Source organism: Phaseolus vulgaris, chromosome 7, assembly GCF_051622355.1.
Source record: "Phaseolus vulgaris cultivar YP4 chromosome 7, ASM5162235v1, whole genome shotgun sequence".
Lineage (NCBI taxonomy): Eukaryota > Viridiplantae > Streptophyta > Magnoliopsida > Fabales > Fabaceae > Phaseolus > Phaseolus vulgaris.
Window position 1 is genome coordinate 45,155,503 of NC_143504.1, and position 24,804 is coordinate 45,180,306.

The 24,804-nt window shown below is 32.1% G+C and overlaps 2 protein-coding genes across 3 annotated transcripts; one reads left to right on the forward strand and one right to left on the reverse strand.

Moving 5' to 3' along the window:
* The first annotated feature begins 1,551 nt into the window (after nucleotides 1-1,551).
* On the forward strand, nucleotides 1,552-5,140 carry LOC137828896 (ACT domain-containing protein ACR10). 2 transcript variants are annotated; one of them, XM_068635642.2, is made up of 6 exons: nucleotides 1,552-2,034; nucleotides 2,130-2,348; nucleotides 2,907-3,012; nucleotides 3,600-3,936; nucleotides 4,212-4,496; nucleotides 4,710-5,140. In XM_068635642.2, exons 1-6 carry the CDS (start codon nucleotides 1,881-1,883, stop codon nucleotides 4,845-4,847), a joined length of 1,239 nt encoding a protein of 412 aa, XP_068491743.1. In that variant the 5' UTR covers nucleotides 1,552-1,880; the 3' UTR covers nucleotides 4,848-5,140. The 2 variants fall into 2 exon arrangements, 1 of the variants encoding a protein (XP_068491743.1); XR_016523221.1 differs by having other exon boundaries at nucleotides 1,567-2,034; nucleotides 4,282-4,496.
* Nucleotides 5,141-6,926: 1,786 nt separating this feature from the next.
* Nucleotides 6,927-11,975, reverse strand: LOC137829308 (uncharacterized). Its single transcript, XM_068636113.2, has 13 exons — nucleotides 11,582-11,975; nucleotides 11,149-11,286; nucleotides 10,835-10,916; nucleotides 10,520-10,596; nucleotides 10,298-10,413; nucleotides 9,995-10,103; nucleotides 9,790-9,906; nucleotides 8,659-8,750; nucleotides 8,226-8,292; nucleotides 8,020-8,101; nucleotides 7,839-7,930; nucleotides 7,582-7,725; nucleotides 6,927-7,218 (listed from the first exon to the last, which is right to left on the reverse strand). The coding sequence occupies exons 1-13, from the start codon at nucleotides 11,819-11,821 to the stop codon at nucleotides 7,072-7,074; spliced, it is 1,503 nt and encodes a 500-aa protein (XP_068492214.2). The 5' UTR covers nucleotides 11,822-11,975; the 3' UTR covers nucleotides 6,927-7,071.
* Between the last annotated feature and the right edge of the window lie 12,829 nt (nucleotides 11,976-24,804).

Sequence of the window (24,804 nt, forward strand, 5' to 3'; positions counted from 1 at the left end):
TTGTACAAATTCATTTTGATTTTGATGATTATTTGTATTGTATTGATAATTATATCAACTTGAATAATATATATATATATATATTGTATTTTATTTTTTTAAATATATATATATATATATTTAAATTACTTACACTTGTGTTGTCTAGTTCTCATTTATTTTTGTACTATTTTTCGTCTTAAATTATTAAAATGACATTTTTATAATATATTTCAATGATCTAATTTATATATATGATATTCTACTATTTTTAATTCATTTATTTTGGTGAATTTAAAACTTTTTGAAAAATGAAGAGAATTTAAAAGAATAATTTAATTATCATGCATTTTTTTATTTTATTTTTGGAATGGTTGAAATATCTAGTTCAAACACCGTGTTACTTTATTAAGTAACTTAAACCGTTCTCTTTGGTGTTGTTTCATTTAAATAATCATTTTTTACTATGCAATTTTCATTTTAAGAAACATAAATATTACTTTTATTGAATTAAATTATTTCTGTAACACATATGATTATTTTTACTTATTTTTAATATTTTTATTTATCATGTATATCACTCTTATAACCCGAATGTTGAATCGCATATATTTTTAATTTATTAGGTAATAAATTTACATCCTCTCCTCATTTTAAATCATAGTTTCGTTTCATTCAAGGAAACATTCTTCTCTAACATAATTATTCAATCATCCTTTAACGGTCTCAAGTAGCATAAATCCCACTTATGTCACCCAAACATCTTTTCTTTTCTTTATTTAATGAAGTTATTAAGGTGTAAAACTATTTTAATAAAAATGTATAAAAATTTATTTTTTAATTTTTTCAATCTATAGTAAAAGTTTTAAACCTTAAATAAATTGTGACAGATGTAATATATTAAAGATAAATAAATTTAGAAAAGTAAATGACGACTTTAGACGTGAGAGCACAACTAGAAGTACAATAACAAATTCTCTCTTCTTGTCGACAAAAAAATATTCTTTGATTAAAGAACATAACCACTTCTTATTTTATTACTTTTTTAAATATGCTTTTATTTTGAACTTTTAAAATTTTCAAAAAATTTATAAAATATTTTAATAAAATGTTATTGAGAGTCATTAAACTAATTAAATCAATTTGAAGATTTTCTGATAAATTTTATTTTAACTATAAAGTTTCAATATTTTATAGTTTTTATAATTTTAAAAACTAAATTATATATATATTATATCAGATGGCATTTCTTACAAAATATGTTAAATTTAAAATTTTAGCTTAATACCGTTGGGCAGATAAACTCTTCACACTCAAAAGCTGTTTTCTTTGACTTACCTATTTCTTAAAAAGAAAAACACACCTCAGATTTTTTTGTCGGTCACAAGTATAGTTTATTTATTATTTTTATGTTTTGACAAATTACTCGGATATGTTAAATTTAAAATTGTTTATGTTAATAAAAATTGAAATTGCTTATTCAAATTTACTTTTGTTGTGCATTTAATACGACATTAACAGCAAATGACACTGAAAATTATAAAACGACAAAGACAAATACTACATAAAATTATAATAATATTGTTATCACAAACACCGTCGCCTTAGATTAAAAGAAAATTACGTTGACAACTTTTTAAAATAAAATCAAACTAATCAGATTGAAAAAATTATTATAATTTTGACCGAATGGTGATGATATTGAGAAACTGCAGCCATAGCAGAAGAGGTAGTGGAGAACTGGAGATCCTCTGGTTTTGTGTATATGTTGTTGGCTCCACAAACTTCTCCATAATGATTCTTCAACACCACCACCAACCGCTGAGGCAGCCTTAAACACTCCAACACACATAAAACTTTTGGTTTCATACCTCTGAACAAAGGACAACCAGATTTTTACTATGGGCATACTCTACGACGACGTGGTGATCATAAGCCCGCCACAAAAAGACGGCGACCCAACTGTTCTCACTGTCAATTGCCCTGACAAAACCGGTCTGGGCTGTGATTTGTGCCGTATCATACTCTTATTTGGTCTCAACATACTCAGAGGAGGTACCCATCTTATAAAAATCTTTTTTTTTTTTATAATTTCAACTTCAACGTGATTTTCTTATTTTTTTTTATTTTTTTTATTTTCTGGAATGAAGATGTTTCAACGGATGGGAAATGGTGCTACATCGTTTTCTGGGTGGTTGGGAAACAGAGGACGAGGTGGAGTTTGCTGAAGAAGAGGCTGATGGAGGCATGCCCTTCTTGCTCCTCGGCTTCTGGAATCTCTTATTATCGATCTGAGTTGCAGCCCTCCAAGCCTCCCGATGTCTTTCTTTTGAATTTTTGCTGTCATGACCGGAAAGGGCTTTTGCATGGTAATTTTGGGAATTTAAGTCATGAGTTTTTTTGCACTCTACGTGTGTGTTGTATTGCTTTTGATGATATAATTTGGACACTTTGGGTTGGTTTAAGGCTGTGCTGATGTTTGATAACTTGATATCTTTATTGTTTCTGTTGAAAAGCCTGGTTTTAAACTGCGGTCCTGATTCATGATATTGCAAGATATAGTAGACAAATGCGGTTGGTGTGTTCTCAATTGTGGTTGTGATGCCGTTTCGGTGATTCCATGGTCGAAATTGTAAATGCATACCGTTTTTTAAAACCTCTTTGCATATCTCAAGATCAATAATCTTTGGGGTTTCCTTTTATGATGAGGCCATTGATGTCCTTCTAAAAGGCATTCTGATTCTAAAGCTTTATTGTGCACTTACTATTCATTATGCATATGCCTTGCCTGTCGTGTATTTTGCCTCCCTTAATAGACATATTGATTGGAAGTTATCTGGTTTTTTTGGTATTGTTATTTTGAGATTGATGTTTTATGGAATTGGTAGACAGAACAAAATGACTGAATGTGTTTATAATGGTCGCAGATGTTACTGAGGTTCTTTGTGAGCTGGAACTCACTATAAAGAAAGTGAAGGTATCTACTACACCTGATGGCAAGGTGATGGATCTGTTTTTCATCACTGATACCAGGTTTACATTTTATATTTGCTTTCCTCTAATTCTTCGTTCATTTCTGTTGAAACTTCTTGATCTATTTGTTAAGACTGCAGTATGCAAATTACTTTGGCCATTTTGAATGAAATTAACATACATGGTTTGGAGATGAAAAAGAAATTAATCACTTGAACTCCAATAATCTCTATTTTAAGTGTGAGTCCTTTTCAGATCGTGTAGAATAGGGAAGTAGAATAACATACAAGTAGCAAAGATCTAGAAACTTACTGTATTAAAGTTGAGTCGAAAGTAGTGTCATGTTCTCTTGCGTGTTGGCTTATTGATGAAAACATCTCCAATGTTTCTTTCCATCAGATTCTCCAACAAAACTTTCTAACTATTGTCATCTGGATGGTCGTCCTATTCAGTTTTATATTTTGTTTTGTCTGGGAAATGTGCTAATACTTCTATATGAAAGTCTTTTTTTTAGCTTACTTGTTTCATTCGAGAGTGTTGCATTGTGTTTTATGAGGATGAAAGTTTATTTGATGATGTCCCATTTGATGAAAATTTCATCTCCTTTGAGTAATGTAGTTTACTCCTTAATCTTGCATCTATGTCAGAGAACTTCTTCATACAAAGAAGAGAAAGGACGAAACAATTGAACATCTAACAGAGATTTTGGGGGATGCCATCATTTCTATTGACATAGAGTTGGTTGGCCCAGAAATTACAGCTTGTACCCAGGCATCTCAATTCCTTCCAACTGCAATCACAGAAAATGCCTTTGATTTGGAATTGCCTGATTTGGCGCGTAGCGGAACTCTGAGGTCAGATTATGTTTCTGTCACGATGGACAATACGCTTAGTCCTGCTCACACCCTTGTCCAAATTATGTGCCAAGACCACAAAGGTCTACTTTATGACATCATGAGAACTCTGAAAGACTACAACATTCAGGTACAGAAATTTGAAATCTTAATAATACTACAATTCTTAGAGTTGATTTTATGCTGCTATAAATTGATTTGTCATCAGAAAAATAATTGATAAACCTAGACTTCATTTCATCTTCAATTTGTTGTTTTTGTACTTACATACCACAAAATGAAATTTCACTTTCCTTCTACTCAGTCTATTTGCCTTTGTGTTTCTAAGCTTAATGAACACCGGCTTACATATACTTAGTCATCTTTAGTATCCTAAGGGTACAACCTTATTTGTCTTTCAACCAGATTTCTTATGGGCGTTTCACTACAAAACCTAGAGGAAAATGTGAGATTGACTTGTTCATCATGCAAGCAGATGGCAAAAAGATTGTTGACCCAAACAAGCAGAATTCATTGTCATCACGCCTTAGAATGGAACTATTTCGACCACTCAGAGTAGCCATTGTGAGTAGGGGCCCGGATACCGAGCTTCTGGTTGCAAATCCAGTGGAGTTATCTGGCAAGGGCCGGCCTCTTGTTTTTCATGATATCACTCTTGCACTCAAAATGCTCGGCACTTGCATCTTTTCGGTAATCACTGATCCTAACACGCTTCCTACTCTTTACTGAAGTCATAATTTGAATTTCCACTGTCATAACTTCCCACTTTCTTGAATCATTCACATTGCTCACAAACAGAAGTCAGTTTTACTAGATTTCACATACTTTTATGTTTTTTTGTTCTAGCAACTTGATACATTTGTGTTTACTTGTTTTCTATATTGTGGTTCATTGTTATCACAGGCTAAAACTGGGAGACATGTAATTGGAGATCGTGAGTGGGAGGTTTATAGAGTCTTGCTTGATGAAGGGGAGGGGTTATCTTTTCCAAGGAACAAGATTGAGGAGGGAGTTTGGAAAATGCTGATGGGTTGGGAGTAACATGGTTGCCATACTGACATTGCATCCTTTGGATTGGATGAACCTCTCTACCTGTGTACAGATAGCTGTGTTTAATATAGTTTGTTGTTATTAGGAGTAATTGTGAAATGTGTAGTATGCAAAAATGGTAGCTTTTGCTACACCATGCTTTTCAGCTTTTCTATAATTCTAACTTAATGTATATAAATGAGAAGGCAGTAACAAGTAGAAGACTTTGGATGAGAGAATTTTGCTCAGAGCTATTAATTATAAGTGAAAATGAAATGAAATATTGTAAAGTGATTAGTATACCAGTCCAGTTTTTTCCTATTCTGGTAGCAGTAATAAATCTAACCTTAACATAGTTTTAACTATTAATAACCCAAATAACATTCACATTTAAGGTATATTGTTGGAAAAAAAAAATAGAATGGAAAGACAATAATAATAAATAGAACATTATTGAATTAGTTTAGATGTTGATAAGGTGTCCCCAAGGATATCAAAGAAAGGAAAGGATAAAGTTCTATTCAGGGATTTTTTTTCTTTTGTTTTATATTAAAGATCTTATATTTAAGATAATTCATTTTTTTTCTTGTTAATAAAGTGAATATACACAAAGTTCATAATTTACATAAAATATTCAAAAGAAAGGGAGATAATTAAATAATAAGAAAAAAAAATTCGGAATGTTATTTGTGTCCGACCAGGTATTATTTTAATGAGTTGATTTAATACAGTATGTAACTTTTGTGCACAGTTAATTAATAATAATTATTGTATATATTTTAAATTAGTTATCGCAAAACACTATCAACCTATCATTATTTAAGCGAAATAATTAATTATAATTAAAATAAAAATTCGATTAAAGTAATATAAGTTGAGATATCTTATGATAATATTAGACAAAATATTATCATGTACGTGTTCCTTTAAAGAGCTCGTTAAGACTAGAAATAGAAGAAAGAGAGTTTATGAAAGTATTTTTTTTTATCATGTACGTGTTCTCACCACTTTTATGTATTCTTTTTTAAGAGTCAAACTTTGCTTCATTTTGTATTAATTACCTGTAAGTTATTTTCATTCCAAGTTATAAAGATTTAAATTTATGTTTTTGATAATTTATTCTACAATTATTTCACTGCTTTTAGACTTTTACTTTTATCTCAATTTATATTTATGACCCTTTTAGAGTTTCTTTGACATTATATGCATTACACCACACTTTATTGCTTTTCAAATCGTTATATATTATTTATTAATTAATGCTCTTTTCAAATGTTACTTTGTGAAATTTACAAGTTAATCTATACAAAATACACAACTTTCTCTATGCATTTTCATTAAACAAAATGCTATTTTAGTAACTATAAAAATTAAATTTAATCCTTTTATAGTATATTGTTAATTGAAATTGATTGTTTTATGTAAAATCGGCTAGCTATTATCATATTCTAAATTGAAGATCTAAGAATTGTTAATGTAAATACCAAGAACTCACAATTATATTTGTTTTGGTTGAATAAAATTCATAAACTAATTAAAAAGAAACACTGTACTATTGACATGTGGGTATTTTAGGACTTCCTTTTAATATGTTTTTTCTTATATATATATATAGTTTAGATAGATATAAGAATAAAGAATCACGTGAAAACTGATATTTTTGGATTTTTTTTGTTTTCGTTTTCAAATGTCATTATCATATAGAAGCTCCATGTGCAATGGTACAAATCAAATGATTCTTTTCATGCTTGTGGTAGATATTTTGGTGCTCTGCGTTCATATTTTGCTTGACAACTGGTTCACTTGTAAAGGTAAGAAATTACCAACTAACCAATTTTATAGAGAGTTTGGCAAATAGTATTGCAGGGTCCATCCACAATTAGCTGAATGATACCAAAAAGAAAAACAAAGAGGGGTTGCAAGGTGTGTCTTTTTCTTTGCTTTGTTTTTGGAATTTGGATCATCATTAACCCTTTATGACAAGTTATTATTTTGATTTGGAGTTAGAATTTGAACCAGAACCAGTTACAAAGTATCATCAACTTAATCACTTGAGACAAATGATCCTTTTTTTTCAACCCTTTTTGGCAAGTTGGGGGAGAGAAAAATCATAAGAAAGAAGTGATTAAAACTTGGATTATATGGACTATAGAGAGACAATCATTGCAAAGAACAATTCAGATATTGCACTATTTTGTATCTATTAATTAACATTGTTGATTGTATAATTTGTTAATTACAGTTTCCAGTATATTCCCAATTTGTGGAAGATGCCAGCCACCACACCCCAGAAAGTGATTTCTGCAAATATGACATATAACAGAGTTCCCAACCTCTCTGAGTGCCAAACATTGATAAACACATGATTCTGAATCCAATTTACCTGATTCATGGTTTTCATATGCAATAAAAATTGTCAGCATTTTAGTCAAGCTACTTGAAATCTAACTGAAGACAAAAAAAAGATATTTCTTCAGAGTTCAAATTAGTTTTAATTCTAATATTTTAAAATAATGCTTTTGTTTTCCATATTTAGTGAATTTCATTATCCATCCTATCTTATATATCTGTCATGAAATGTACAAAATGCAAGAAATATAACCTCAAAATCATCATTTTTGAAGTATAATAAGACTGATTATGACAGAAAATATAGCAACTTTAGCTTAAAACAAGGTAGAAAGATATGACTGGTAAATTAAAGTAGACAGCATGTATAATATAAGTCAAAAGGTGAGGTTCTTACTAGTGAGTTATCTGGATCCTTGTAATACCATCCATTTACAAATGCTGCAAAGATGCCCTGTGCTGCCATAACAAACACTAGCATTGCATTCATTCCTATCCATTCCAAGAGCAAGAATGGAGTACGAAGGTCCCAAACATCTATCTGTTTCATTTTCAGAAATACTATATAAGAATCATAATTAATTATCAATATCAAACAGAACCATAACTAACATTTGAAATTAAGCTATCAGATTGAATGATCACATTGCATACCAGTAAGTAGAATACAGAGAAGACAATTCCAGCTGCCCCAGCTGTGAAACAAACATAGCTGAAGCTGTAGAGTTGCTTGTTGATTGGGATTGCTGCCATATTCCATGGAAATATTGTCACATATTTTCAGCAAAAGTATATACATATATATAACAAATGTGACATGTCTTAGTAGCCTTACCATCTGTAAAATGAAGGATGATGCCTATGATCAATAAGAAAAACCCTAATGAGAGCCATTGCTTGAGCCTCTCGGAATGACCCTGTGAACAAGTAAAAATTTAGAAGGAAAAAACTTAGTGAGTGAACAAGTAAAAATTTAGAAGGAAAAAACTTAGTGTGTGAACAAGTACAAGGCATGGGACATTATTGTGTAAAGTGTGTAACCTTGAAGTGAATCAAGACATGTCCATAGTGGATGCCAATGATACCAGAGAGGATAGCTGATATGGAACTACATAAAGAGAAACACAGAACAATTTAAACATGTTTTGAAAGCTTAGATTGATTAATGATTGGTTATTATTTTATTTTTCTGGTAGTAGATGTCCAATTCACTATATAAAGGGTTTTCATATAATCAACATTCCAACTTAACTATAGATTTAGATAAGCTGATTAGGACATGAATTATGCACAGAAAACAGAGTTATATGGAGGGTTAGTTTGTCAGTACCTATTTTACCTTTTCTTAATAAAAATATGTTAAAAAAAATTATAATAACATTAAACAAACTTGAAAAGCTACTGCAATAGTTTTTCAAGAAGTTTAAAACAGAATATTTTTAAAAAAGAAATCACAAGGGTACTACTTATAAACCTCAACAAGCCTTCTGGTTCAAAAGGAGCACGACACCAAGATGGAGCATTTTTACGGAAGTGGCCTTCAGCTGGAGAACTCAGTGTGCATGCCTGTAAAACGTTTTGTCAAAAAATACATCATTCTACCTAAAACTCTATAAATAATTATTCATAATAAATATTCATTATCTAGACTTTTTTTATAGGTTGTATTGATATAAATTAATGTACAATTTACTAATGAGTAAATACCTATATTCCTTAATTATGGTGATAGATATTAATTTGTGCAATATAAAATGGGTTTTTGACTATCATGGTTTTTTTTTTTGCTTTTTACTAAAATGGGATCCGTTTAAAAAAAATTACAAATTTAGGCAAGTTGTGTCAATTCGGCACGACTTCATATACACAAATCGTCCCAATTAGGCACAACTTATGTCTTGTCATACTGAAGTTGTGCCACACGACTTCTGCGCTGTCACACTGAAGTCGTTTCAACTAGGCACGACTTATGTCCTGTCATACTGAAGTCGTGTCAACTTGGCACGACTTCTGCCACGTCATAATTTGTTTAGTTCTAATTAATCTCTTCTCATCATTACGTGTTCTGTAAAATCATTACTTCTCAAGCTATTTATTTTGTAAATTCACAACAATAATTCTCTATTTATTTTCCAAATACAATAAATTTTCATTTATCTATTTATTTCCAAATTCAATAACAGTTTTCTTCATTTTTTAATTAATCAAATAATCAAGTTATTGTATTACATTACCGTCAAACATGATCCATACAAGATTATCCAATTTTTTGTTTCTTAAAACTAACACTCTTAGAAAATTATGTATCAAATTAATTTTTAACATTACATGACTTAGTACCCAATATATAAACAATAAAATTAAAAAAATTATGACGTGACAGAAGTCGTGTCAAGTTGGCATGACTTCAGTATGACAAGGCAGAAGTCGTGCCTAATTGAGACGATTTGTGCATATGAAGTCGTGCCGAATTGGCACGACTTGTGTAAATTTGTAATTTTGTTTAAACGGACCCCATTTTGGTAAAAAAAAAATAAAAATAATCCCATCATAGTCAAAAACCCATATAAAACTTCAACTTATGCTAAACTAAGACAAAACTCACACTTGAGCGTGTCCAAACAGGCTGGGAATAAAGATGATTAACGCCCCAAACTTGTCTATCCACGTAACCAACCGCGTTACATGCAGGACCTAGGTGTCCTCGTATTCCACATTGGACCTAGAATCAGGAAAGTAGCATCAACAAAAGAACATAAACCTATTGAAAATTTGAGAAAAATATCAATATCTAGAGACAGATTATGTACTGTGTATCTCTTTGGTTCGTAGCTGTTATAATCCACGAAACTCCAATCTGGAACGTAGAGGCTGAAGGTTGTAACCATGTAAATCACAAATGCCACAAACCCCCCAAACCTATGTAACACAAATGTATGTCTGTCATAAGTCCTAGCAAATTCACAATCCCATTAACTGTTTATATTTCAACCAACTTTCAACAACTAAAAAGTGGTTTAATTTAAAGACTATGAATATCATCACACAAGAATATAATTAAACTTTTTATATTTTAGTGGGGTTTTGAGAATGAAATGTGTTGCTTTTCTCACCATTGCCATCGATAAGCACTAAAAATTGAAAGGTGTCCCGGTTTCAGGGTATAGGGTCTGAGCTTGTTGGTGTATGTCTCTATTAGAGCAACAACACAGTACACAAGGGCTATTCTCTGCACAGACACAATATGCAGAATCATGGTTACTCAAGAACTGAGCTGTGGAAATTTAGTATAATGGAATTTAGATCCGCATGTACTAGTTTAATTCGATTCAAACCTGGAGAATGCCACACCATCGTATAAATCTCATGTCAACTCCATATGAGAGATCATCAGGTGCATGAGAATATCCACCTGCGACTCCAATTTATCAATGTCGATTGAAGAGTGTGTGACTTATTGTCAACTACTATGAATATAAAAAGAGGGGTTTGCATGAATCAATTAATGCATGATATGCATTAATGGTAAATTAGATACATGCAATGGTAAAATAATCCTTCACTAAAACTTCATAACCTCTGTTGTCAAGTTTGAGTTTAGTCTTCTACAATAAGTGCGTTAAGAAAGTGAGCTAGGGAAGTTTTGTTACCTTGCAAAAGAACACCCCAGAAGAGAAGCTTCAATGTCCTAAGGATTATCTTCTTCACAGCATCCTTAACCCTGGGGATTCTCTGTGTTGTCACATGTTAAAACCACAATTATAAATGAAATAATACAACATATACTGAATTGCTAAAGTAAAATTTACTTAAATCTGGGTACAATTTACTTAAAGTAAAATAGTTTGTTGAAACAAGAAGAGCCAACTATGAATAACATCTTATGATAATACTACTATGCAGAGAAAAATTCATAAACAAGAGCCTCTTCAAGACCAAAAACAACAACTACACAAGCCTCTACCTTCAGTGCGAGGGCTATGGCAACCCCAACAATGAAAAGAAAGAAAGGCATAACAAAATCAGCCAATGTACATCCATTCCACGGGGAGTGATCAATTTGTGGATAAGCTCCTCCCGCATCATCTACTAGTACCATCAGCTGCACATTTAGCAAAGGTAAAAACAGTTACACTTAACAACACTTTTCACACTTCTTTCCTTTTCAAAATGAGTTGAAAATCTTTTACTGAAATAGAGTTATTTTGATAATGGTAAATTGAAACACATCAGTTTACAATTATAATTTTCAAAATTGATCATTTCAACAAAAAGTTTCTTTTATCATATTATAATCTAGTGCACAGTGGTTAACATATGATACTCTTTCGCAATGTACATAAATCATAAGAAAATAATATATTATCATCTTTAGTTACAAATTATCTAACACTGACCACTATGGTGAGACCCCTAAATGCATCAAGGGTTGCAACTCTTTTTGTCTTTTGCTTCACCAATGGTTGTTCTTGCTCCACTATTTGCCGAGTGGACTCACCCTCTTGTGTAGTACTCCTTGTGTCTCTGTCATGTTCAATGGAATCTCCATCTCCATTGGTTTTTTCAATTTCCTGTTTCAACTCGCCATTCTGGGGAGTGCTGCTGAGCCCTTCTTCCATTCTTTTAGCTTCATCCATGATACAATTCCTCTTTAGGTGGAATCAATCAAAACACTTAGTTGCCAATGCTTAAGGGTGTAGGACATAAATACACACACGTCCACACGAGACAGAAAAAAAGTCTCTGGGAGAAAGACAGAAAATGGAACAACATTCTCGTTTGACTGAGAAACTCTTCACATTCTAAGCCTGCCTTAATTTTAACATCATATCTAAGGTGGGTGTTTAGATTGCATCTGTTTTAACTAAAATATAGTTTTTGAGTCAAAAGTTCTGCATAAAAGAGTTTAATCATAAACTTTTCAAACAATACAATAATTTTGAATCAACCAACAAGGTGGTGCGTGTTAACGAGTGTAGCCGGTATTTTGTTTCTTGTTCCTGCTCCAGAAACCAGAATTGCAGTAATCGTATGAGTACGTAATTGTCAATCTTTAATCACAAAAATCCCTCTTTCTGTCCTTTTGACCAGAATTTCGTAACACTTTTATGTTCGTAGATTACCAAGTACGGTTGTTTTGGTTGGAAGATTTATATTATGGACGGAATCTTGAGTTGGAATTTCAACACATGGTTCATGGCAGTGTTGGTTTTACCTTATATTGCAGCAGCCCAAAAAAGAACATATTATCAAAGAAAGGTATTTTTGTTTTCTAAATATATGCCAATTATAAAGATTAATTAAGTAAAATAATATTCAACCAATATATAATAAATAACTATACACATTAGTTCATACTTTTCTCCACATATTACTTGAGTAGGAACATTCTAGTCAATCATTTAAAAAATGATTGTAGAGTATATTATCATGCATATTATCTCTTCCATATTTACTCTTTTAATTACGATTTTTAACAAATATTGATTCTTTTCCATAAACCATGTCAAAATCACATTCAACCTTAAAAGTATACATATACAATTCCCCAATTTTTATTATGTATAAAAAATGTCATTTTCCTATTTATTTATTTATTCATAATCATATTGTAAAATAAAAACAGTTTTCACCTCCAATTTTTTTAAGTAAATACTAAATTACTTCTAAAAATTCTGATAAAATTAAAGTATAGTAATATTAAATTTTCTCATCATATATACTCCTCTTACATTTTAGAAAATAAAAGCTTTAAAATGCATAGATTATATTTCACTGTCTATAGATTATATTCATGGAATAAAATGTATAAAGAGGACCTATAAAATTCTTGAAATTGATATATATCACATATGGTTAACGAAATATTCTTATAGTTTCAATTTTTTGAGAAAACATATTCTTAAACATTTTAACCCAATCAAACCCCATTTAATACGAAATCAACATGCAAAAAATTAATATTTGTCTTAAAAAATAGTAAATGACTTTAAAAATTCCAAAAAAATACCAAAAAGTTTAGAGGAATCAAAACTATGAGATATTGTCTACTACAAATAGAATTCACTAATGTTTCCTAGTCCTAGCAAATAGTGAATAAGCAAATATTTGTCATCCATCTTCTACATCTACAAGTATTATTCCATCTTTGGTAAGGTTGACTTTTAAATTCTTTACCTAAAAAGGCTAAAACAAATTATACCAAAAAATGGTACCAAACTATTACCAAAAACGATAAATCTCTATTGAATAATGTGTCAAATCACCTAGAGATATTTGTAATTAATTTATATCTTTCTTAAGATTTATCTCACACGACAAATTTATATATTCCATTAACTATTTTATCTTTAATTTCCTCTTGTTGCAATAATCTTTCATTTATGAATTTGGTGTTGGTTGCCAAGGTGGCACCCTATAGGTATCTCCCATTCACATGGGTCTCTACCCCAGCTGAAGGGTCAAATTGAATAATGAAATATTTTCCATCCTTATAATCATGATAGTCATGTTTGGGTCAACACAGAACTCATCATCAACATATTGATCAGTGTAATTTGTTTGTTTAATGAAGATGTTATTGTAGTGGTCGTGATAGACATTGTAACATTTTTTAATTTAAATGAACTTAAACAGTAAATTAAATACTTTATTAAATTTTCTGCAGCAATTCTTTAAACACTATTTTTATATAAAAAAAATCTTTGTTGTTAAAAATAAACATGAATAAAAAAATGTGTATAATGTATGTGTAACCGGACGAGTCAATTTCGGTATGACACCGATTGACCAACTCAAATAGTACAAAGGTACATAATAACAACAATTATGATGACTTTGAATGAGTCAACTTACACTCCGAAATATACAGAAAATATCTCCAAAATAACAAATAAAATTAATTAAACTGAAAGATATACATTTCTAGCATTAAGGAACCATTATGCATGTCAATTGACAACCGATATTCGGTCCATAAGGGTCAAGACCCATAAATCAAACACTATAAATAAAGCCCTCTGTGAAGAAATGAGGTATGTTTTACATTCTGCTAGAATACACTTAAACCAAAATACTGACTTGAGCATTGGAGTACAATTCGTAGATACCCCCAACCGACCGAGCATCAACATTGAAGGAAGAATACTTGAATAAATTTGGAAATCACCGACACGTCAACAATTGTACATCTAGCTATCTAGGCCCCTCAGCCTATACAGGTATAATTGGCGCCCACCGTGGGGCAAAGGTAGTATTCAACAACAAATTACAATTGACAACGATGGTATCAACAAGGAATAATGCTAATAGCGATCGTATGGCAGATGAACAGATAGCTATGATCCAGGCCCTCCAGGCACAAATGGATTATGACAAAAAGGTATCGCGGGCCAGTTACAGAATGAAGTCGACATGAGGTGGAGATGTCCCTTTTGAAGGACCAGAACAAAAATCTACAGCAGCGGCTCGATGGGCGTGAGCAAGAAGAACAATCCCAAGCACCACCACCAACCCGTTGAATCAAGTGTGTTCAAACTTTAAAGAATCCAAATCCTTTAAGTTTGATGGAAGGCTTGATGTGCTTGTTGTTGATGAGGTGTTTTAGAATAGGATATGGGGTAGATTACCTGTGTAAATCCACTCTTGATTGAATCCAAAACTTAAGTATTCTCAAACCTTTTGAATTGAAAGTGTTTTTCAAACTAAGTGAAAAACAACTTGTTATTTTGTCGAAACAACCGATTGTTTTATACTTAGGTATTTTGAGAAAGGTTGAAAATTGTTTTTGGTGGTTGACTTGCTACCAAACCAAAACAACCGATTGATTCGAGCATTCAATCGATTGTTTGTTTTCAAACCATAACAGAAAACTGTTTTGTGCTTTAACTGAGCTTTAAATGATTTTATAACTAAATGCGCTCCTGTTTTAAATGCTTTGACCAATCTTTTAAAGATATAAAGAGTTTTTTCAGCTTTTGTAAAAAACAAGAACTGAGATTTAATCATAGAAAAACATATTTGAGTTTTTCACTAATTTTGCTTTTCAAGAGTAAAAGATTGCCTTGAGATTGCTTTGATCAAGAGAGAGTGGAATAGGATTTTCATCTTGTATTGATTTCATATCATTCTGTAACAAGTGTAATCCTTCTATACATTGTGTAAACTCTGTTGTGTGAGGCCAAGAAGTGTTGTGTGCTCTTGTGGTTGTCAAGATCAACATTCTTGGTGGTGTATGTGCTGAGCCAAAGGAAGTGTGTGTCTTGAGGGGATCAAGGTCACTTCTTTGGAGGTGTGTGTAAGTAATCTAGGTTTGATTACTTAGTGGATTCCCCCAATGGTTTCTGGGAAGACTGGATGTAGCTCTTGGTTTAAGAGTGAACCAGTATAAACTGTGTGTGCAATCTCTCTATCTCTTAAACTCTTTAATTTCAGTTTGTATAGTTTAACTGGTATAAACAACCTATGCTTAATTGCTTTGTGTTTTTGGCAAACTGAGTTCTGAATCAAGTTTTCTCAAAGAAATTTCATTCTAGACTAAAAAGTTTGCGAAAACCCTCTTTAAACCTTTCACCCCCCTAGTTTAAAGCCATACATTCTAACACAACCCACCAAACCCATTAAACTCACCAGAGTTCCAGAAACACTCATCTGTCGGAAGACGAGGAAGATCCGAGGGGACATCTGTTCACAAACTAAATAATGAACACACCACTCCCTCCCAAGTAGAAAGGATTAACTATCAAACCCTATGATGGTTCCACTGATCCGGATGAGCATGTAAATGTCTTCAAAACACATTTGACTCTTTACACAACCAACAAGGCACTAAGGTGCAAGGTCTTCCCTGCGTTCCTTCAAGGGGGACCGCTCGGCCGGTTCACCGGGCTCCCTCCTAACTCCATAGGGATTTTTAAAGTTCTAACAACAAAGTCCATCATATAATATGCAACTAGCCGACCACATCACACCTCGTCCATGTATCTCCTTAACGTGAAACAAGAAAAAGGAGAATCTTTGTGAGCATTCATGGATAGGTTCAGCAAAGTTTGAATAGCTATCAAGAACTTGATGCCCGAGTTTGACATGCATCACCTTGTCTCAACAATTCGCCCAGGTCGATTCTCCGAAAGCTTAATCAATAGATCGGCCAAAAACATGGATGAATTGAGAAACCAGGCAACTAAGTTCATGCAGATAGAGGAACACATTGACTATCATAGGATTCATCAATTTGAAGGCGCCAACAAAGGGAAAGAGAAAGAAAAAGACAGAAGCAATTGACTTGCACCAAGTCGGTCCGACCGTTATTCAGCTTCTGCCTTTTCCTTAGCAAGCTCAACCTTTATCAACTCTACCTCAGCCTTTAGTGCCTCCTGGGCCTTCTCAGCGACAATATTCTCTTGGCGTCCTTTTTCTTTCCATGCTTCAAACACCTCCAAGGTCATTTTCAGAGAACTGGTCGACTTGGCCAGCATCATTTTTAACTTCGGTATAACCACATTCGTGGTACTTTCTAACTCTTATCCAAGAATTTTGCCAACCACCAGCGTCCGACTCTGTAGCTCGATCCATTCCGAAATCAAGTTTTTGGTCGGAACGGTCGCCAAAACGCTTTCATCCTTTGGTGTAATTGCAATTTGCACCCCTAACACCATTTGTAGGAGGGGGTTGAGCATAGAAGGTTGTTGAGAAGACGACCCCGCCTCTGCGTTTTGTTGGACCATCTTTGTCGGAAAACCCCTCTTTCGACTCAGTGGAGGAGCATTGGTGCTTGGGGGGATAACATCAACCGGAACGACCAAGTTACCCCTCCCAATCGCCTTGAAATTGCTTATTTTTCTGTTAGCCGCCTGACACCTCAAACTGGTCATGAAGTTTCCCAAAGCTACATCCATCTGAATCATGATAGTTGCAAGACACAAACGAATTAAACACCATCAACATAATGAATACAACCATGTACATAAGAAATCTACATACCAGTAAAATTCGTCCATTTCTTAGACGACCCGTATAATGCTATCAACTCCCGCGTAGGTAACTTATAGGGGACCTGGTAAAAAACAACAAGAAATGACTGGTCCAGTGTTAACATTGACGACCTCGGCCAGATGACAATTTGGGTAGGATTTTGTGTCCAATGGAAAGGAAATTTTGTTCACCCTCCGTAGTATAAAAATAATCTCGGTCGTTTGACTCCACAAATATTTTGAAGTATTTTTCCTTAAAAATTTTGTACGAAGTGGTGAAAGGTGCAAAACAAATACTCCTTGGTCAACTTGACAAAGACAACCAACTCACGGGAGAACTTGGTCGGGAGAACGATTGAGGCGTAGGAATAATCTTAAAGATATCGCAAAGAATACAGAACACTTGGAGAGTCGCCCACGAGTTAGGGTGTAGTTGGGTTGGCGCCACTTTGAGGATCTGAAGGACCCCCATGGTGAAGTCATCGAAGGGAAGGATGATATGTAAGTCATCGAAGGGAAGTATTATAAACAAAAATGAAATTGTGAGGTGTGTTTTCCCGAGCATGGCAAACTTGGTCGGTGTAGTCGCAAATGTCAGCCATCAGCGCATCCAAAGGTGAATCAAGCTTTAAGAAAACAACTTTGGATAAATATTTATCTAGATTATTGGAATCCATGAAGAAAGTAGGGATTTCAAGACATGTGGATCAACCCACTCGTAACTCGAACCGTCAGATTTATAGTCGTCCAAGCTGTTAAAGATGGTTGCTGCCTCTACAAGACATGTGTTTGATGAAGCCATTTGTGTACATTTCATGTATAGTTGTATTTGCTTTAAGAATGTCTTAGGTATAGGTTAGAGGTTGTTTAAGAGTAGGCTTTTTGCTAGGTAACTCACCTCTTAACCCCTGACCATGTGATAAGAGTAAGCACAAATTTTCTGAAACTGTTTTTCACATGTTTTGCAAAAAAACACCTTTACTGCATAAAAATAAATTTGTTCTTTTCTAAATAAACAGATTCTTTTTTAAACTGATGCATTGACTAAGGCTTTTGTGAAAATCAGGTTTTGTGCATCAAGTATTTTGACTAAGTCTTCTCTCTTTCAAAACGATTGTGTTTCGATAGTTAAGTCTTTTCTGTTATCGTTTTGAAAAATAAATTTGTTCATCTGTAAATGAATAGATTCTTTTTAGTATGGTGCCATGTTTATCTTAAACGGTTTTTTCGTTTTGTCCCTGCACCAGAATGGTTGACTGAGTCTCCTTCACATAACAAATTCTCTAACTGCTTTTGAAAATAAATATGTTCTTTTTATTTTCAATCTGTTCTTTTTATAACAGCTTTAACTGTTTTTTGAAAATATGTTATAAGTTGTTTTTCTATAAAAAGAAAACTTGTTCCTGCGTTTAAAAGTGAATCATACATTTGAGAAAACAAGTTTTACATTAGAGAATTAAGGATTTACAGAGAATTAGCATGTGTTCTTGAAAGATTTCAAAAATCAAAAGTGTGCTTGTTCTTGTTTGGTTCTAAGGCTTGGTGAGAGGTGCTGCTACTGTTTGAGCAATCTGTTCTACTGGTTTAAGGCAGATTTCTGCATCCTCTATCAGGTGTATTCGTTTCATAGTTCTTTTCTTGTAAAAGTGTGATTGTAAACTCTTCTTGATATGGTTTCTTGAAGAGTGTGTGTGTGTGCTAAAATAGTGTTTTTCAGCAAGTATGTCAAGTTTCTTGTAGGGTTCAAGAACAGTGGTTGTGTAAGTGTGTTTGGTACGTTTTGTTTAGTGGATTTCACCTTGGATTAGGTGAGACTGGATGTATCTCATTTGAGTGAACCAATATAACTGTTGTGTGTTCATTTCTCTTCATCCCTGCACTCGAATTCTTGCTTATCTGCTAATTTGCCAGAAATTAAATCTGTTCAATTAAAAATAAATTTGTTCTTTCTGGGCTTGTTCATACAGTTCTTATTTTCTGGAAAATCAGTTTGGTTCTATGAAGAAAATATATGATCTGTTAAATACAACTGGAACAAGTTGATTGTGAAAGGTTACCCAATTGATTGTCAAGCTAATAATTGAACCTCAATCACTTGCTTAAAAGTTGAAGGTTACTGGTTTTTGTTGTTCACTGTTTTTCTCTTTAATATCAGTGTGTGTGTGACTTGCAAATTAATCTGTATAACCTCGAGAATAACTTGGCTGATATAAACGTTTTCAAACATAAACAGTGCCAAAATAAATTTGTTCATTTCCAAATAAATCGATTTATTTTCTGTGTACTGTGATAAAACAATTTACCCCACACAAGTTGATTCTGCGAGAATTTTTTAAAAAGGTCAATTCACCCCCCCCCCCCCCCCCCCCCCCCTCTTGAACTTTGACACTATTGAACCCAACACAAGCCACTAGCGTCTCTCGCACTACCAGATGCGGTGCGAGTAACATTCGATAACTCTATATCTACAACATTATTAGAAGAGTTAAGAAGTATAGGATGACTAACTTGAATATTGTACGACGAATGAAAGTAAGTGAACAAACTCGAAACTCAGAGCACACATGGTAAACCTTATAAGCAACAAAGAAAGCGTAAACCTTTCCTCATGTTAGAATATATGGCCTTAAATGAGAGGGGGGGTGAATTGTTTAAGAAAGATTTTTGCAAACTTTTAACCTTAGAATGAAAATACTTTGAAAGAACCTTGATTAAGGATTCAATTTTTCCAAAACAAACAGCAAAAGCACAAAGCTGGAAAAACAATCGGTTGTTTTAGCGAAACAATCGGTTGTTTATACCAGTTCCAAAATATCAAAACTGAATTAAAGAGATAGGGATAGAGACATTGTACACAGTTGTTTATACTGGTTCACTCCAAACAAGAGCTACATCCAGTCTTCTCAGGAACCCTGAGGATATCCACTAAGCAATCACCACTTGATCACTTACACCACAACCAAGAGAATGACCTTGAACACCTCAAGAAACACACTCTCCTTAGCCAACACTAAGATTGCTGATCTTGACCACCTCAAGAACACACAGCCAATCTCAGCAAAACACACACACACGAATTGTTCAGCAGTTTTACAAAGATTACACTTGTTACAAATGAATATCTGAAATCAATACAAGTAGAATCCTATTCAGCACCTTGATCAATCTCTCAACTCTTAAGCAATCTCAAAACTCTTTGAAAAACTCTTAGATTAAAACTTTGTTTCAATATTCTTAAAACTTAAAAACATTTTTTCAGAATATACTTAAGAATATAGTTTGTTATCAAATCTTAACAAACTCTTAATTGCATTTAAAATAGATTGGTCAAAGCATTTAATGACTGGAGCGTATTCATTTAAAGCATTTAAAGCTCAGTCAAAGAAAACAGTTTTTTTGTTATGGTTTCAAAACAAACAATCGATTGTTTCCTCGAATCAATCGGTTGTTTTGTTACTTAACAAAATTCACCATTCAAAAACAGCTTTCAAACTTTCTCAAAAACATCTAAGTGTAAACAATCGGTTGTTTCGACAAAACAATCGGTTGTTTCAACTTAGTTTGAAAAACATTTTACTTTGTTAAAATTGAGATGCTAATTGCTTTGAGATTTAATCTAAGGGTTGATTACAATATTTAAACTACCCCAGAACAAAGCTAAAACCAGCACAGCAGCATCAAGCAAAGCAGAGGCTTCATCATCCTTCAAAGGATTTGGATTCTTCAAAACATTGAACACCACTTGTTTCAACACCTCAGTCAAATGAAGTCCTATTTATAGGCTGACAAAGAGAGAGATTATTGTGCATACAGCTCAGAACCGTTAGATGCATATCCATCTAACGGCTCACGCCACCTGACATACGAAACGACACGCAACCTCAACCATTCAATCTATATGGTGTTATTGAAATGGCAATTTTATTCTAAAAAGTAAACATAAAATCTTTGTCAAACACTTAATGTTTCCAATAGTCACATCTCACCTCGGGAACTCCAATGGTTATTTTCGACTCTTTAAAAATAAATTTTTTCGAGCCTGGGGCAAGTGTACCGGTCGGTACAGGACGAGCCAGTTTCGGTAGGACGACCGACCCACCAAGTCAAATAGTACAAAGGTACATAATAACAAAAATTATAATGGTGTTGAAGGAGTCAACTTACACTCTGAAATATATGAAAAATATCTTCAACATAAAAGATAAAAATGATTAAACTGAAAGATATACGTTCCTAGCATTAAGGAACCACTATGCATGTCAGTTGACAACCGATATTCGACCCATAAGGGTCAAGGCTCATAAATCAAACACTATAAATAGAGTCATTTGTGAATAAGTGAGGTATTTACATTTTGCTAAAATACACCTAAAACAGAGTACTGACTTGAGTGTCGGAGTGCAATTCGCAAGTAACCCCCGATCGACCGAACATCGGCATTGAAGGAAGAAGACTTGAAGAAATTTGAAAATCACCGACACGTCAGCAATTGTACATTCAACTATCTGGACCCTCAACCTGTATAGGTACGTGTACAAATTCTTAAAGTTGACGTCAACATAAAAGAAAATTGATGAAAAATGTTGATAAAAGAAAAACACAATCTGGAATTAAAACTTGAAAACAATTTAAATAAAATTCAATAGAGAAGATTTGATGCAAATTAAAATGTAAACATGAAAGAAGAAGAATAAGTAATGTGGATTATTTGAGAATTTTGAAAAAAAAAACAAGGAATAATATATTGGTTTCTTAAGTAAGTTGAAATAATATTATTGGAATTAATTATTATATTTTTGGTATTGTTTGTTTTAGAATTCAGAATTATTATGATGTTTTAGAATTCATAATTTTATTTTTAAAAGACACTTAGATGAATTACAAAAGAAAATTTTATTTTAACTATCATTAATTTCAATTTTTAAATGATACGAGACTGTTGAGGATATAGAACAATAAAAAGAATAGTACTAAGAAAATATCAATTACTTGAATATGGGATTATAGATATTGGTGATTAATATATGATAATTGTCCCTCCATTTGCCTCACCAATTTTTTGTTTTTACATATTCTTTTATATATAGAGAGAGAAAGAGAACTTTTTTTTTACAATAATTATCCACTGTGACTCTTACACGACCTTTATTCAAAGTGATGATTGTTTGTTGGAAAACACAAGCTCTTGATCATTTTTCAACGCCCACGTTCAATATTCACAATTTTTTTCTTCATTTTAATTTATCCTATCCCAAGATTATCACACTCATCTGCTTTTCAAGTAATCGAATCAGATCTTCTTTTTTTATTATATTGTTTTAATTTTTTTATATATTTTCTCAATATTTATTTACCACTCATTACAATATCATTTTTCTCTCTCTCAGTGGTAAGGTTCATCTTGATCACATTGTTAAATGTGTAACAGAACAAAAAATCAAATTGATGTTGCAATAAGACTCACTGCAAAATGCAGGTATTATCTTTAACATGATAAATATTGATCTATCACTTTTGAACACGGTTCTACGAAGATAACAATGCAGCTGAAACTCTTTTGATAAACTTAGTACCTTCTACGAAAATCTTAGTTTTGTTTCATCTGAATCGTCTTCTTTTCTCATCCAAATTTGTTTAACAGATACTGCAGGAACTTGCTATTCTAGAATACACTAGTCCTTATCTCATGTTTTCTCTTATGTTTTCGTCATCCTATGACCTTCATAGTTCTATCATTTACAAGTTTCTATTCTTCACTTAAATTAAAAAATGAAAAAAAAAACTTTACTTTGACAAAAAAGAATTACTTTTTTGTTCTCGATTTAAATTATAAAATATTATGTTTCTTTTACTTTGTTTCCTCTTTACCAAAGTGAATCGATTTAAGAATGCACAGAGAAATAAAGATTTATTCAAAAACTTCTCATGAATTTAGATTACATAATTAGCAATGAAAAATATCTGAAACGTAAAAAAGGATTTTTAGATTTTTTTTATCAAAAATATGTAATTTCTTTCTAATTTTATCGAAATGGATAAATTTTTTATTTTTATGAATATGGATAAACCGTGATACTTTAAAATAAGTTCAGAATAAAATAAATCAATTATACTTCAAAAGCAAAACATTAAAATAGATTCAAAATTTAAAAAAAAAATACTTTGATATATGTACGACTTTAACCAATTTTTTTATTAAAATCAGAGTAAGTTTTTCTTAAAATAATGTTTAGAAACATAATTTTAATTTTTTTTATAATTTTTCTAAAATTTTGTTTCGAAAACACACGTTTTTAATATTTTTTGTGTATTGAAACAAGATTTTGTGTTTTTCTACTTTTTTTAAAATTTCGACCTTAAGTGCTTATTCTGCCATGGCCATAATTTTGCAACCAATGATTACCATTCTCTTTTATCCTTTTCAACTCCTTATCTTCACTCTTTTCTCCTTTTACTATTTTTTCTCAATATCACTACTTCCAGCTTTTTGCTTGCTTCTGTGCCATAGACCCTCATGTTATTCAAAAGGTTTCATCTTTTTGTTCTCACTCAAACTCAATTATTTTCTCTCTTTTTTTGATAATATTATCAAGGTCATTAAATTTGATAGATAAAGGTGTTTCTGCAATTATTAATGTCTTTACGCCCATAAATTCATTCATATGGATACTATGTTTCTGCAATTATTGATGATGGATCATAGAGGAGAGAAAATAGTTGTCTCATGATCGTTTAGCTTCAATCTTAATTTTACTGTAATTATGTCTCTCTCGTCTTTTCATTTCTCATTGTGACATGATAGAATTGTAGCTTCAAACCATAATTTTAATAAAAAATAAAAAATATTAAAAATTCTTTAAAAGAGTATGACTGTTGAGTACAATTAATAAAATACCACTATTAAAGATCATTGATAAAAAAAAATAAGTGTCGAAAACCATCAATAAAAAAATATAGATAAAGTATAACCATTGATCATTAAAAAAAGGTAATACTGTTTATTAGAAATTCAGCAACATTGAAAATATAAAATAATAACAAGAAAAAGATAGAAGAAATATTTGGAATTTCATTTCCTACTTGCTTCAAATCATGAAGAGATTTTCACAACTTACAAATTTTTTTGGCTGATTAAGATCTAAATCCAATGGTATAATGGTATAATCATGTACACCTCTTCATAAAAGCATTATTAACATTAAGTTGGTATAAAAGCAAACTCTTTATTGTTGTAAGTGATAGAATAAATCAGACAATATTAAATTTTTTCTACTAGGTAGAAGCTTTCAAAATAATCTAAATATTTTGTTTGTGTATACCCATTTGTAATAATCGTGTTTTAAATCTTTCAATGGTACCATCAAACTTATGTTTGATCTTATAAACCCATTTACATCTAATAAAGTGCTTTCGAGGAGAATATTCATCATGAACAAGTTTGATTTTGCTCAATAGCAAGTAATTCCTTTCTTATGACTTATTTTCAACAATCATATTTAGATGTCTCAATAAAAAAGGAAAGTTCATTTTGAGAGAAAATGTTAAAACAAAAACTAGTCTATGATTGAAAATAATTAATAGAGACAAATAACTTTTAGATAGGATATTTAATACCTAAAGACTAATGGGCAATAGGTTGAGAGAGAAAA

Coding starts and splice junctions, on each gene's coding strand:
- LOC137828896 (XM_068635642.2), top strand. CDS start 1,881: ATGGGCATACTCTACGACGACGTGGTGATCATAAGCCCGCCACAAAAA. Junction 2,349..2,906: donor CCGGAAAGGGCTTTTGCATG/GTAATTTTGGGA, acceptor TAATGGTCGCAG/ATGTTACTGAGGTTCTTTGT. Junction 3,937..4,211: donor TGAAAGACTACAACATTCAG/GTACAGAAATTT, acceptor TCTTTCAACCAG/ATTTCTTATGGGCGTTTCAC.
- LOC137829308 (XM_068636113.2), bottom strand. CDS start 11,821: ATGGATGAAGCTAAAAGAATGGAAGAAGGGCTCAGCAGCACTCCCCAG. Junction 10,414..10,519: donor GATGGTGTGGCATTCTCCAG/GTTTGAATCGAA, acceptor GTGTCTGTGCAG/AGAATAGCCCTTGTGTACTG. Junction 8,293..8,658: donor GAACCAGAAGGCTTGTTGAG/GTTTATAAGTAG, acceptor CTCTTTATGTAG/TTCCATATCAGCTATCCTCT.